This window comes from Bison bison, unplaced genomic scaffold (genome assembly GCF_000754665.1).
Source record: "Bison bison bison isolate TAMUID 2011002044 unplaced genomic scaffold, Bison_UMD1.0 scf7180017864473, whole genome shotgun sequence".
Taxonomy (NCBI): Eukaryota; Metazoa; Chordata; class Mammalia; order Artiodactyla; family Bovidae; genus Bison; species Bison bison.
The window spans coordinates 13,655,555-13,672,010 of NW_011495034.1; the positions used below are offsets into that span (position 1 = coordinate 13,655,555).

At 34.0% G+C, this 16,456-nt stretch overlaps 2 protein-coding genes across 2 annotated transcripts in view; one reads left to right on the forward strand and one right to left on the reverse strand.

Moving 5' to 3' along the window:
• Positions 1-4,824, forward strand: part of FAM162B (family with sequence similarity 162, member B) — a gene marked incomplete at its 5' end in the record, with an annotated part of 13,103 nt that extends 8,279 nt beyond the window's left edge. The window contains one exon of the mRNA XM_010861963.1: positions 2,335-4,824. Within this exon, the coding sequence (XP_010860265.1) occupies positions 2,335-2,433 (99 nt within the window). The remainder of the gene's footprint in view (positions 1-2,334) is intronic.
• Positions 4,473-16,456, reverse strand: part of KPNA5 (karyopherin alpha 5 (importin alpha 6)) — a 50,476-nt gene continuing 38,492 nt past the window's right edge. Inside the window, exons 11-14 of the mRNA XM_010861813.1 lie at positions 14,580-14,705; positions 13,641-13,768; positions 10,449-10,627; positions 4,473-7,928 (exon numbers count right to left, since the gene is read on the reverse strand). Of these exons, the coding sequence (XP_010860115.1) occupies positions 7,741-7,928; positions 10,449-10,627; positions 13,641-13,768; positions 14,580-14,705 (621 nt within the window). The 3' untranslated portion in view covers positions 4,473-7,740. The remainder of the gene's footprint in view (positions 7,929-10,448; positions 10,628-13,640; positions 13,769-14,579; positions 14,706-16,456) is intronic.

Here is a 16,456-nt window from a genome sequence, read left to right on the forward strand (position 1 = left end):
GTACAATGTCACGAACCTCCATCCATAGGTCATCAGGCACTGTCTATCAGATCTAGCCCCTTAAATCTATTTCTCACTTCCACTGTATAGTCATAAGGGATTTGATTTATGTCATACCTGAATGGTCTAGTGGTTTTCTCCACTTTCTTCAATTTCAGTCTGAATTTGGCAATAAGGAGTTCATTATCTGAGCCACAGTCAGCTCCCGGTCTTGTTTTTGCTGACTGTATAGAGCTTCTCCATCTTTGGCTGCAAAGAATATAATCAATCTGATTTTGGTGTTGACCATCTGGTGATGTCCATGTGTAGAGTCTTCTCTTGTGTTGTTGGAAGAGGGTGTTTGCTATGACCAGTGCATTCTCTTGGCAAAACCCTATTAGCCTTTCCCCTTCTTCATTCTGTACTCCAAGGCCAAACTTGCCTGTTACTCCAGGTGTTTCTTGACTTCCTACTTTTGCATTCCAGTCCCCTATAAAGAAAAGGACATCTTTTTGGGGGTGTTATTTCTAGAAGGTCTTGCAGGTCTTCATAGAACTGTTCAACTTCAGCTTCTTCAGTGTTACTGGTCAGGGCATAGACTTGGATTACTGTGATATTTAATGGTTTGCCTTGGAAACGAACAAAGATCATTCTGTTGTTTTTGAGATTGCATCCAAGTACTGCATTTGGGACTCTCTTGTTGACCATGATGGCTACTCCATTTCTTCTAAGGGATTCCTAGGGTATGGTTTTTCCAGTAGTCACGTATAGATGTGAGAGTTGGACTATAAAGAAAGCTGAGCTCCGAAGAATTTATGCTTTTGAACTGTGGTGTTGGAGAAGACTCTTGAGAGTCCCTTGGACTGCAAGGAAATCTAACCAGTCCATCCTAAAGGAGATCAGTCCTGGGTGTTCATTGGAAGGTCTGATGTTGAAACTGAAACTCCAATACTTTGGCCACCTGATGCAAAGAGCTAACTCATTTGAAAAGACCCTGATGCTGGGAAAGATTGATGGCAGGAGGAGAGCATGGGATCACCAACCCAATGGACATGAGTTTGGGTAGGCTCTGGGAGTTGGTGATGGACAGGGAGACCTGGCGTGCTGTGGTTCATGGGGTCGCAGACTGAACGACTGAACTGAACTGTATCCATCTTCCTTCTCTCCAATTCATCTGTCACTTTGAATAATTAATATGTTACCTTATCTAAGATGCTGTCAGATAGAGATGGAGAAATGGGTAGCAATTTGAGATGTGTTTGGAAAGGTAAAAAGGATAGACCTTTATGGTAAGTTCAGTGTGGGAGGAGGAAACAAAATGGAAGAACGACATCAAAAAAGCCTGGATTTCTGCTTGAGAATCTACGATGGATGGTGTTGCCATTCCCCATGTTTATGGCTAGGGAAAGAACTGGTAGCCCTGACAGACAAAATATATCAAGTCCTCTATTTTGGATATGTTAAGTGTGAAATGCGTATTAGGCTTCCATCAGTATCTATTAGATTTTTATTTTTTTCCTGCAAATGACTTTGTATGTTCTTCAGTCTGAGGGACCTATAGCTTTGCTCACTTCTGAAAAAGTGTAAGCTGTTATTACTTCAAATATGATCTCTCCCCTCATTCTAATAACTCACCTGTTGGGAATATATGTTGGAATTTCTAATTCTATTCTCCAAGTCTCTTAACTTCTCTATTTTTTTGTACTTATATCTCTGTGCCGCATTTAGATTATTTCCTCTGATCCATTTTCTAGCTAGAGTTCTTTCCTCCTGATCACAATGCTAATTGTCTTCTCTTTTTACAAGTAATTTTTTCTCCCCCAGGTAAATGCCTAGTGTCCTTGCCAGTTCTCAGGCTGGTAAGAGTTTTAGTCATTCCACAGGAATACCTCAGCTCCATGCCCATGATCTAAATCCTGAACTTGCCTATTGGTATAGCGATTCAACCCACAGCTGTTAAAGCCATTATTTCCCCCTAATAAAGCCACTTCCATCTATCCTGGCTTTTGTCCTTCTCATTCCCCATTAACTTATGCCTTCTGCATTCTTTTCATAAAAGGTACCTGAAGATTTCCCTTTCTTGATTTTAACTATTTGAAAGTGATTTATGTTTTGTCCAACAACTGTATCTTTTGTGTCCCAAGAGGAGGTGGGGGCAGATTTCTGATATAGCGGTACTGTTGTCTAGAAGTCTAATAACTTAGGCCGATTTTTTCTGTATCAAAGGATCGTTTATCTTAAATGCTACATGTGATTGACGCTTTGTTATTTTTCTTCTTTCATGGAGTCTGCTGTGTATCTCTAAAACACAAATTTTTCCAGAGCGTCAAAATGCTTTGCCTTTTGCTTCTGCAGGCTGCAGAACGACATGAATCTTTAACAAGTTGGAACCTGGCAAAGAAGGCAAAATGGCGTGAAGAAGCGGCACTGGCTGCACAGGCCAAGGCTAAATGATATTCTAACTGACAAAGTGTTCATCGGAATATGATCACTATGACCAGCAACAATAAATGATAGGTAAAAGAGAATATTTGACAAAGTACTTGTCAAGGCTTTATTTGGTAACAAGAATGGCGAAGTCTTTTTTTATTTCTACTTTTAGTAAATTTTTGCTGAAGTAGAACATACATTTAGAAAGTGCACAAAAGTGTACACGGTTTGATAAAATTTTAGTGAACACAACCGTATAACTGTTCAGATCAAGATGTAAAACATCTCCTTTCTGCCTCATTTCTGCCCTCAGTCAGTCATTACCACACAGATAAAAAAAGATGTTGTTTTATCACCGTAGACTAGTTTTGCCTGTTTTAACTTTATATACATAAGATTATATAATATACACTTGTATAAATTCTTATACTCAGTATTATACTGTGAGATTCATCCACAGACTGTGAGTAGCAGGAAGTCATTCATTTTCATTGTTATAGTATTCCATTGTATGAATATGCCAGTTTATCTGGTTATTTGGTCCAGTTTTTGGCCACTAGAGATGATGCTAAAATGAGCATTCTGGGGACTACCTTGGCGGGCCAGTGGTTGAGACTCTGCGCTTCCACCGCACGGGGCACAGTTTTCATCCCTGGTTGGGAAACTAAGATCCCACATGCCTCGGAAACAAAAGTAAAACAAACTTCCCCTACCAGACATCACGATGTAGTCACAAAACAGAATAGTAAACAGCAAAGAGAATGAGCAAACCACACATATATGCATCAACATGAATCTCAAAAAATGTTAACATTGAGCCAAAACCCCAAATTCCCAGATACAGAAAATATATGTAAACTTCCAGTTTATACATTTAGAAAACAGATAAGTAAGGCTATATTTCTTAGGGATATATATACACATGAGATGAAACAATGAAGCAAAGCACAAGGATTATTAATAACATCCAGAGTAATAGTTACAAGGGACTGATAATAATTAAATTGGATGGTGAATACACAGGTGTTTTATTATTCAACTGTCTTCTTACACATTATTCTCTTTGTGTATTTTATAATAAAACAATTTAGAAGGTGGAATGCTCAGAAAATAATGAGTCATGTTAAACCCCTAAAATTTTGCCATACTTTTTTAGACAGCAGTTTAAAAAAACAACCATGACTGAAAGGGAACAAGAGGGATCCCTCTAAAGTAAAGCTGTCCAAAGTTTAGAACTCCCAATTTTTAAATAACAGGTACTTTTGAGCATTACACATTAAATTCCCCAAACTGCCTACTGCTTCCAAATTTAAGTGTTTATGCAAAAGCTAGTGAGCATTTTAAGCTCTTTACTTGGTGGGGTTGCTCCCAACCAACATTTTAGTTCTGGTGGTGCTGTACAGCAATGCTTGCAAGTGCAACTATTTGAAAATTTTATTTCATAAGAATGGAAAATTGAAATGTTAAAGTGACTAATAATGATATGATGTACATGTCTCTTAAAATTGCAGACTGCTTTACTGGGAGCAAGAAACCCTAAAAATAACTGACATAACTACTTTTACTACTCTGTGATTAACAAAGTTTCAAATACTGAAGGAAATGAGGCCAGATGAAGCAAAAAAAAAAAGGTAGTAGAATAAGAAAATAAAAACACTAAACTAGGGGGGGAGGCTAAGCCTGGCTACTGTGTGATTTTGTGTTTCAGAGCACACTAAGAAAGTTAAATCAGATATTCCCTTCTATTTCCAAAACTCTAAGCCTTAAATAAATGCACTGTATTGCATTAAAATAATAGAAAAGGAAAAATAATCTCAGCTGAACATATGAATGTTCCATTAATTGCCAAGGCATGAGATACAAACATAAATTAGATACATCCTCCATTACAGTTGAATATATGTTCTAAAATAAAAGCAACATACTACTTTATCAGATAGTCCTACCAACGAAATCGTACTGGTTCTAGAAAGGGGATGGAATTTTAATCATTGAGGGCATCTATTTTTGCTGTTAGGAATACACAATCCTAAGTGAGAACAAATGAAACAGACACACTTATATAAATGCAATTGTAAAATAGGATTTTATTGTTTTTAATATAGTGCTGTAACATTTCATAATATTGCATATTACTCAAATGTTGATTTTTTTTTAGTTAGTCAAGAACATCTTCCCCATCCCACTTCCCAACTTAAAGACACATTATCCTTCTAGAGCTCTATCATATGGGCTCCTAATATGTTACATTCTATAAAACAGTAATGCTATGAACTAAAATGAGTAAAGGTTAACAATTACTTTGATTTCACAGTTTCACAAAGCAGCAAGTAGACTGCTGAATTTAGAACAGCAACAAAAATCCACTAAGACTTTGTATTGTAATTACTTTTTCCATAATGCTCCTTCTTAAGAGAAGAAAAAATATGAAGGCAAAGGTAATGTTTTGTCCAACAAAAGTCCTTTATCAACAAATCAATCTTTATCTGCAAATAGGTTTTACAGTTACCGAATGATATGCTGTTTCTGTGCCAGCAGATTTTATTACATTTTTTTTGTTTTTATTTTTTGCTTTCCTGTTCTAGTGCTACCAATAAGTGAACAAAACGACACTAAAAATTAAATTCTAAAAACAGTTTTCAAAATAAAACTGATAGTAAAAACACCCAGGTCATTGAGTCAAGTACTTACAAATATAAAACAAGTAAGCATAATTGCATAGGTTAGCTAGTAAAAATTCAAATTCAGACAAAACTAAAACACCAAATTTAATTAAACGTAAAGGACTCTTTCAAGTATTTTTTTTTTTTTATTTCTGCATTAATGTTGCATGCATTGCCCTTTAGAACATGTTTTCTTTTCTTTTTTTTGGCACAGTTTCTCTCGGATTTAAATATAATAAATCTTAGGAAAGCAAGTTGAAAAAAGAAAAAAATTTCCCACAAGGGCCAATGAAGATTAAGGAAAATACATTTTGGAGCATTTAAAATAGTACATTTGAAAAGAGTAGTCATATTAAGAAAAATTTTAGAAACAAAGTATTTGCTAGTATTGGTTCAATAAAGTTATTACCACACCAATAGCTGGTCCCAACAATTAATTATATATTGCCCCTTGCATTCAAATCTAATCAAATCAATTATCCTAGTAACAGATCCAATGAATTAAATATAATTTTTGTATATAAATGCCTAAAATATGGTCAAATTCTATACTTAGAGGTATAATGCTTGCTTTACTGGCAAAAATTTAAAATTAAAGGCCATTCTATTATTTCCATTATTTTTCCTTCTGTAAGAACTATTTTGTTTGAAAGACGTGGCTTAGAGATTTATTAATCTAAATCTCCTAAACTGACTACAGGGTCCTCAAAATAAAAGCAGGCACAGCTGGTTAGTTTATGAATTATGCTGCATTATCAAGTTCAATTGATTAGAAAGAGTGGAATACCCTGTCACCTGATACTCAGACTATCAGCATCACAAAAAAGTGTTGATCTGATAAATTCACCATCAGTTTGGTAATCTTTAATATAACTACCCTGTTCTTTTGAATATACATATACTGAACTTCATAACTTCTACTACAATAAAAAGGGCACAGATACAATACTCTACTTAACAATATAAAGAGGTTTGGCAGATGCAGTCAGCATTACAGACACCATTTAAACCTGTAGTCTATAGCCTGTAGGTTTTAAGTGTCTTGCCAAAAGCTTAGTTTCATGATATATAATTTTACAAAGTGTCATACTATTTAAAAGTACCTCTGTATACATTTTCTTCTTGTTAACATGCCTCTGATTTCCAGCAGAAACATTATAAATGATACCATAAATGAAATCTTTCTTTACAGAATAGACTATGAGTCATATCAAAAATGCTTTTAGTTTCTATCTTAAAACAGCAATAAACTAATTTTTAAATAAGTATTTTAGATATATAACTGGAAATGTAAATAGCCTGTATATAACTATAAATGAAAAGACTGAGCTCAACAGTACCATATCTGCTTAGAAAACTACAGAATATAGTACCGTGAAAAAAAACACATAAGACACATGCATATATATGGATCTATAAATAAATATATATATAATTTTCTATTGAAACTTTTTTAAAAGTTTCACAATATGAAGAGGTTTTTGCTGTTAATACATAAACACTTACATTATATTAACCAATCTGATAGAAATGTAATCTAATACAATGGTACATTGACAAGCAGCAGTATGACCCTCTGAGTATTACCAAAGGGAAAAAAAAATCCTAATATAGGTTTCAACCAATTAAAGAATCCTTAGTAATTTTCATTAATATCATCCTTTTGTGTCCAAACATTAAGTACATTTAATAAAATTTAATACATAACAAGGTGATTTCTTCAGAACAATTTTGCCATTCAAATACCTAAGTTCATTATTACACAGAAAGTGAAACTTTTCAATTACTGCTCTGAAAAATCAGAGAAAGGAATACAGTATTATTTTTGCTATGCAGCACTACTTTAGATTCATAATGGCATCTCTATCATGATGCTCTCTAAAATGAGCAGTGAAAAAATAAAAAAAAAAAACTATTTCAAAAATGTTAGCATATTTGGTCAAAATATAAAATATAGCATTTATATGTTAAAAACACAAATATTTAAATGTTGTGTAATTATTTTAATATGTTCAATATGAAGAACAGCTTCTCTCTTCACAATTGCTACATTTTAATTGATTATCAGTACAATATTTTTCCTATGTTTTATAAGTAACTCTTACTGGTTTTGTTAAACCTTTTTATTTTTTTGCAAAGTATAACCTACAGCACAGTGATTTATAATTTCTGGTAACATCTGTCTTTACATTCTAATTTAGCCTTTTCTCTATTTCATGCTTCTGAAGCTTTTTTGTTTTGCTTTTGCTTTGAGAGGTAGATTTAGTAGAGAGCGGGAATGTCAGACACTGCCAAAATGCAATCATCAACAGCTGTGCTGTTGATGTGCAGTTTCCACAAGTGCTAGAAAAATTTAGAACCATTATTGTAATACTTTACCAAAATTCTCCTTCTCAGGCTTAAATTATTAAATAGTGTATTTAACTGTTCTCAAATAGATACAAAAAAAGATAAAACAATGAAAGACATATATACAGGCACACCAACATAACAACAAAACTATAATAAAAGGTTGCATATGAATGGAAACTTGTTTTGCTTTCTAAAAGTGCATCTTCTTTCTTTTTTTGTTCTACACAAAAACACATCAAATATTCCTACTGACAATGCAAGAAAGGGGAGGTATATAAAGCTACCCTTCTTAGCCATTAATTTACCTCCTACCAAGTTAAAGTTGGAACCCTTCCATTGGTGCTTCCTGCTGCTGAAATACAAACTGTTGCTGATTTTCATCCACTTGGGGTACAATACTGGGGTCGTCATCTTCTACACCAAAGTAATGTTCAATCAGATCAAAAGCCTTTTGGTAAATTTCCTGATTTTCATGGCTTTGCAGAAATTCAATTTTATCTAGACCTATTATATAAAGCATATATATAAAATCAAAGTTATTACTCAGATTTCAACATGTATTTAAATCAAAATAATCAATCAATAGTATCACCAGTCCACTGTCAATGGAACTATTATTTTTAATCTAATTTTAAAAATTAAAACATAATTTTTAAAGGTTGTATTCCATTTACAGTTATTACAAAACATTGGCTATATTCCCTGTGTTGTACAACACATCCTTGAGCCTATCTTACCCAATAATTTGCACTCCACCCCCACTGGCTGCACTGGTAACCACTAGTTTATATGAGTCTGCTTCTCTTTTGTTATAGTCACTAGTTTGTAGTATTTTTTAGATTACACATTTAAGTGATTCTGTAGCTTTTATCTGATTTTTGCGTATAATGACAGTCAATACTTATGCTTTATAGTTCAGGAATAAAAATATTGGGCAATAGGGTATGAAGAGTAAGCATAGGCTGGGCAGTAGGAAGATCATAGAATCCACCCTTCTAGTTGTATGATTTTTCCCAAATAAGTTTGATTCCTCTGTACTTAAGTTTCTGAATTTTAAAATGACAGTTTTAGATCATGTAAACTCCACAAGTTGTTTCCAGAGTAATCATGCTAAATAAAAAGCACAAAAAGGGAAAGCAACAAAACAAAACAAAACCCTAAAATTAATGAGCAAACTAACAATAAGTTCTCTCACAGAATAAGCCAAAGTGTATCAATAAGGAATAAATGAATACTATTTGTAAATCCAATACAGTTTATAAGTGAAACTGAAAAAACCCATTTGCATAGTATAAGGAGAATCTACAGTGCTTTATTTTACTGCTTACAAGAAAATAATCCACATGTAAGTCTGGATGATGCTAAAAGTATTTTTCACTTAATTACAGATAAACCTCTTCAATTTGTTGCAGGATATAAATATATCAAGTAATCATATCTATATATACTCATAGAATAGCTCAAACTCTAGTATAACTTGGGGCCAAAATAATAATTGTAGTAGGAAATATTCTTAAATCAGCGATTAATATCTTTTGTTTATATGATGTCTTAACCAGTGACATTATATAATTTGAAATAAAGGCAAAGTGGTCTACCAGGCTTGGTTGAATAGCAAATAAAAGCTTGAATGGATTTAATAGGACTTAAGACAGAAAGTGAATATTTAATGGAAATATACTGAGAGGAAAAAGAACTGACTTAGATTCATGCCTCATCTGGAAATAAATTCCATGGTCTTGATGACAGTTGTTTGAATTCTGGATCTGATGCCAAACACAAAGGACAAAAAAGCAAAAATAAACAAGTGGGACCACATTAAACTAAAAAACTTCTGCACAGCAAAGGAAAACATCAGCAATATGAAAAGATAACCTAGGAAATGAGAGAACGTATTTGCGAATCATATGCCTAGTAGGGGGTTGATATCCAAAATATATAAAGAACTCATATAACTCAATACTCAAAAACCAAACTATCTGATTAAAAAATGGGCAGAAGATCTGAATGAACATTTTTTCAAGGGAGATACACAGATGCCCAACAGGTATATGACAAGATGCTCAACATCATTAATCATTAGGGAAATGGAAATCAAAACCACAATAAGATATCACCTTACACCTGTTAGAATAACCACCATCAAAAAGATGAGACAGGAAGTGTTGGTAAGGATGTGGGAAAAGGAAACCCTTGTGCACTATTGGTGGGAATGCAAACTGGTGCAATCCCTATGGATAACAATATGGATTATATGGTAGTTCTAGTTTTAACTTTTTACATTTTTTTAAAAAATATAATCCAGCAATTTCACTTCTTGATATTTATCTCAAGAAAATGAAAAAAAAATGAACTCCAAGATATTATGAAACCCCATGTTCATTTCAGCATTATTTACAACAGCCCAGACATGGAAGCAACCTTATCTATCAAAGAATGAATCAATAAAGAAAATGTGGTACATACACACACAACACATACACATACAGAGGAATATTATTCAGTTTTTTTGAAAAAGAAGAAAACCTTGCCATCTACAACAACCTGGATGGACCTCGGGGGCATTACACTCAGTGAAACAAGTCACAGATACAAATACCTTATAATCTCACTTATATGCAGAATCTAAACAAACAAAAACAAAGAGCTCAGAGTGAGCGCATTGATACAGGGTATAGACTGGCTGTTGCCAGAGACAGGAGGTGAGGGGGTGAATTAAACGGGTGAAAGGGGCTGTCAAAAGGCACCAACTTCTACTCTCTATAAGCTTTGGGGAAGTAATGTACAGTGATGGGGACTACATTTAATAATACTGTAATATATATATGAAAGCTGCTAAGAGGAAATCTGAAGAGTTCTCATTACAAGAAAAAAAATTTTAACTATGGTGACATGAACTATAATTATTACATTCATTTTGCAGTATACACAAATATTGAATTATGTTATATACATGAAACCAATGTGTCGCTTGGATCTCAATTAAAAAATTGATACCAACTATAAATTTTACTGAATGCTCACCATATGCTTCTTCAATGAGGGCACAGTATGGATTAATGCCTATTCCATTCTGCTTAGATTCTTGTTCTCCAAGCCGTAAAATATTTTCAAGTCCATTTAAAGCCACTTGAACTATTTTTGAGTCCATAACAGTCAACAGATCACAAAGTGGTTTAATGCAGCCTAAGGCTACCAAATACCTTTAGAGTAATTAAAAAAAAAATGTGGGGGAGAAACATTTTAAAAGATTTAAATATTTATAGCAATGACATGAAAACATTCTTCAATGAAATGTTACATAAACACTTAAGTATTCCTAAACAATCTCAAACATTAAAAATACTTAAATTTTTACTTATATAGGAACCTGAAAATTCTTACTCTCTTATTTTCATAATTTAACATAATTAGCAATTAATGGTATTACAAATATTACAAAAAATACATATAAGCAAATTGGTACTTATAGTTGTTTTTGCATAGCATATGAGTGCAGAGAATAGTTGGCTCAAGGTTTGTTTTTGTTTTAAAGGTTGGTTAAAATGGCAATCCACTCCAGTATTCTTGCCTGGAGAATCCCATGGAGGGAGGAGCCTGGTAGGCTACAGTCCATGGGGTCGCAAAGAGACAGACACGACTGAGTGACTTCACTTTCTTTCTAGCCCGTGTAACACATGAAGCCACATCGGGGTAGGTAGAAATGAAGACCAAAAAGAGACACCTAAATCAAACTGAAAGAAATTTTCCACAGAAACAATCGTAGTTAATGTTCTAAAATATAGGCTGTGTTTCAGAAGCACAGAAGGCTTTTAGAAGCAGAACAGGCCATGTTGTGAATAATCTTAATAAACAACGATCACAAAAATTATTCTACTCATTTCCTAATCCTTTTTCCTTTTCTAGTTGTTATTAGATCTTTAAAATAGCTAATTTCTTCACCTGGCAAAAGTCCATATTAAGCATGCTCTAAAGTCCATATTAAACATGCTCTGAAGCCAAACTGCATGGTTTCAAGTCCTAATCCCACTCCTTATTTAGTTGTGTGATTTTGTGTAACTTCTCTGTGCCTCAGTTTCCACATCAAAAGTGGAAATAATATAGTACTAAACTAGAATGTTGCTGTGAGAATACTGCAAACATTCAGTAGAAGTTAGTTTTCATCCCCACCTCTTTTAAATGTGCATATCTTCACTGGAATACTTGCTTGCCATATACTAACCTGTGACTGATCAAATGTAACTGCTGAATGAATAACTATCTCATAGTTATAAAGTTAATGGAAATACGTGAAAGCATCTGATGTACTGCTGACGCTCAATAACTGAAATGACTTAGCATAACAACTAGCAGTCAATAAATATTAGTGATATGAATGTTGAACCTTATCTGAGATCAAGTCTCCTTCCCCTATATGTAGAGTTAATGAAATGGTGGAAATGGCTAGAAAAATAATTATCTCAATTTGGACACCTGATTCATATTAATACATTTTAAGGAACAGACACAAAGATGAAAATAAATTAAAAAAGAAAATACAACTGTTTATAAACTGTTTACAAACTTTGGGCCCCAAAACAGACAAAAATAACATCAGCATCAAAAAAATATACAAGTTAGAACAAATGAAAGATTTTATTACTGTTTGTATTCGTGACACAAATGAAATGGAAGTAATACTGATTAAATCAAAGAGGAGGAATAGAAAATAAAAGGCAGAGACAGATGGTATCAACACATCTGAGAAAAGAAAATAACAGTAGAAATGAAGGCAATAATAGACAATGATCTCCCAAAAAGTAGATTTCAAAATCCTCCTAGTTATTTATAAATTGGCATAGCAGCCTAACTTCTTTTGTATAAATTAATAATTAAATCAAATATGTATTAGACAATTATTTCCTAAATAAGCACGTCAAGAAACCAAAGAAGTTTCGAGTTTCATGAAATGATCCTCAGAAAAAGAAGATTCTGTAGATAGAACGGCAAAGTAGAACTTTGCTATGGAGGAAAAAAGTGAAAGCAGGACATTCTCTGGCAGTCAAGTGGTTAGAATTCTGTGTTTCCACTGAAGGGGATATGGATTTGATCCCTGTCCAGGAACTAAGATCCCGAAAACCACCAATGCAGGAAAAAAAAAAAGGTGACAGCAGAAAAGAGAATACCGATAATAAAAATTATGGTGATTACAAATAATAATGATAATAGCTAATCTTAGTAGAGAGCTTAATGTTTAGGCACCATGCTGTAAGACTGGAAGTGTACAAATTACACTACCATAACATACTATCCATTTAAAAAAATGAAGACAATCATGGATTAGAGAGACTAAATGACTTTGGAAGGTCATGCATCTTTTACTGAATAGGATTTGAAAGCAGGCTAACTTCAAAGTCCATATACCTATTATTTACGTTGTTAGGAAAAGAAACAAAAACAATAAAAATCCTAGAACCAAACAAGTATCCTGAAAAAAAATAAATTTTATTTATGAAAGAATAAAAGTGAGATAATATACACAGGTAAGGCTAACAACCCAGAGAAGGCAATGGCACCCAACTCTAGTACTCTTGCCTGGAAAATCCCATGGACGGAGGAGCCTGGTAGGCTGCAGTCCATGGGGTCGCTAGGAGTCGGACACGACTGAGCGACCTCCCTTTCACTTTTCACTTTCATGCACTGGAGAAGGAGATGGCAACCCACTCCAGTGTTCTTGTCTGGAGAATCCCAGGGACAGGGGAGCCTGGTGGGCTGCCGTCTATGGGGTCGCACAGAGTCAGACATGACTGAAGCGACTTAGCAGCACCAGCAGCAAGGCTAACAACCAACTAGGAATGTCTATTTCAATTTTATTTTAAATAAGTGGATATTCGAATTTATTAGCCATTTTATAAAGTTACACGCATGAGATTTTAATGGTCAAAAAAATACTTAATGCCCATAATAATATAGTTTTCAAATTAACATACACTTTTTTTTCAGATTTTTAATCTCTGATTTTTCATAGTTTGCCTAGGAGAATATCAATTATACTTTGACAAAAATAAACCACTGTGAATGAATAAAAGATGTAACAAATGCTATCATTTCACATTAGAAATGCTTATAAAACTAACTTAGAAATAATGTTTTAGTTTTATCAACAAATAAAAAGTATGTATTATTCCAAATTTTGTCCTATTTATATTAAAAAAACAATAAAAAATTTTTTTTCACCTGATCTGTTCTGGAGTGCCTCCTGATGTTGCATTAGTTATAGCCCAAGCTGCTTCTTTCCTGGTGCGAAACTCTGCTTTCTGAAGAATCTCAATTAAAACAGGAAAAATATTTGCATCTATAACAGCCTGAGGAGAAAAAATGATATAGCATAATCAATGCAAATAGTGTCTTATAAATATTATGAAGTAGAGGAATCTTGAAACTCATTGGCTTTAAAATGTCAGACTTTTTGGAAACACCTTTAGAAATACTTTATTTCTAAATTTTCAACAAACTTTCACATACTTTCTTTTAAAGATTGGAAAATATATTAGCAGAATATAAATTTTAAAGATGATAAAGCACAGGCTGGTCATTGATCAAGATGAAATTAGTATTAAATGACTCAAGGAGCTTGATGGGACACTAATAAATCATTATTTAAAAGCATTGAGAGGAAGATTATTGCCTAGTGTGTTAGTTGCTCAGTCGTGTCTGATTCTTTGTAACCCCATGGACAGTAGCCTGTCAGGCTCCTCTATCCATGGGATTTTCCAGGCAAGAACACTGGAGTGGGTAGCCATTCCAAGAATACTGGAGTGGGTAGCCACTCTTTCCAACCCAGGGATCAAACCTGGGTCTCTTGCAGGCAGATTCTTTACCATCTGACCCACCAGGGAAGCCTGATCATTGCTGATATTGAAACCTAATGAAATTCAAGCTCTTCTTAATGACTAACTGTTATGTGTCAGGCACTGTACTAGAATACCTACAACAAGTAAATGTTATTATTTTAGAGGAGGAAAATTCAGTTCTATAAAAAACTTTTCAAGGATCTTTTAAGAAAATATTTTCAGTAACTCACTAAAAAAAAAAAAAAATCACTGATAAAATGCTGACCTTTGTCCAAAATAACTCCTGAGATCTCCTGTTTTTTCAGATATGAAAGCAATTTACCTGAATCTGAGCTCTGTTTCCAGCAGTGATGTTTGAAACAGTCCAGCAGGCTTCTTTTCTGATTGACTCCTTTGAGCTACTCAATAAGTGTAAAAGACAGGGTAAAGCAGAGCAATTTAAAATTACCTAAAACAACAATAACAAAATGAAAACAGTTTTATTGGAAAAGAACTATACAAAAATATACTATTTAGAAACACAATAATAATTCTGGAAAACTGTATTAAGAAAAAAGAAATTTCTCTCAAAGTAAAACTTAGTTACGTACTTGCTGTCTTCTACGCTCCCAATCTGCCAAAACTTGGTGTAGTGAAGTGCCCTGTTCTCAATCCACTCATTTGCAAATATGCAGAATACAGAGGTGTGCCCTTCAAGTTTACAAATACATTCAGAGTTCAACTGACACAACTATTTGAACAGAGATTTAGTGATTGGTCAGGATCCAACCACTTAAGTTTTGCCAAATAAATTAATGGGGGAAATGTATCTATATCTATACCTCAAACAGTTTCAATGTATCCAATTCCATAACTGTTAAGAAATAGTGTCTATTAAGAAACTGTTAAGAAATGTGTATATTAAGTCTATTTGTTTCATTAAAATTTATACTGTCCTATTTTCCTTTTGTAAGTAAGTACAGTTTGCTTCCCTGGTAGCTCAACTGGTAAAGAATCTGCCTATAATGCAGGAGACCCTGGTTCAATTCCTGGGTCAGAAGATCCCTTGGAGAAGGGAAAGCCCACCCACTCAAGTATTCTTAGGAGCTTCCCTAGTGGCTCAGACAGCAAAGAATCCACCTGTAATGCAGGAGACCTGGGTTCGATCCCTGGGTTGGGAAGATCCCCTGGAGGAGGGCATGGCAACCCACTCCAGTATTCTTGCCTGGAGAATTCCATGGACAGAGGAGCCTGGTGGGCTTCAAGTCCATGGGGTCACAAAGAGTGGGACATGACTGAGTGACTAAGCACAGCACGGTTTGCTCTGTCTCTTTACATTCTTTATTTCACGGCAAGATTAATTATGCTCCATTTTCACAGTAACCACAATGATTTACATTATGTTTACTTGGTGAAGAACATATGAAGCAGTGCACCAAAATTCTGCTGAAAACAGTGTATGTGTGGAAGTGCATTTTATTTTAAAGACCTATTTTAAATTAATAACTATCAATTACTAAAGATCTACTGTTTAATAACTAAATATCTAAATATGACTTCAAAAGACTAAAACTGAAAGAATGTAGATTAGAATATACAGTTCATGATAGCAATGGATAATTTAATGTTTCTGAGTTAAAGTTTGTATCTTTAAGAAAGAATACTCCAGATCTGAAATCAGTTTGACATCACATCTTTTTTTTTAAGTCTCACCATCATCCAAGACAGGCAAACACACATGTAGACACACACAGACACACACACATGCAGACACAGACACACACAGTTAGTTACCAAAGAGGGAAAATGTTTCCTTGCTATCCTTCCTTCAACTCTCATAATCTAGGTTTTCAATCTATTACAAAGACCCTTGCATTTCCAACCCAACTTTTAACCTGTTTATAATCAATCACCATCTCCTAAGCAGTTTCTTTTCCAGCCAAGTTTAACACCTCTTAATCATAACTCACGTGTACCTCTACCTCATACCACATAAATTTCTTCTAGTCTACTGAAATTCTCCAGCTTTAATTCCAACTCCTTTATGGAATCTACAAAGATTTCTCAGCACACCGATTTTTAAAAAAAAAATTTTATAGTATTTAAGGACAAATCAGTTCTCAGGAAACATACTACCTTAGGTAATTTGCTTTATTTCATTATATATTGTCTCCTCAATTGAAATGTAAACCCCTCAAGAGCCAAATTCCTATCCTATAC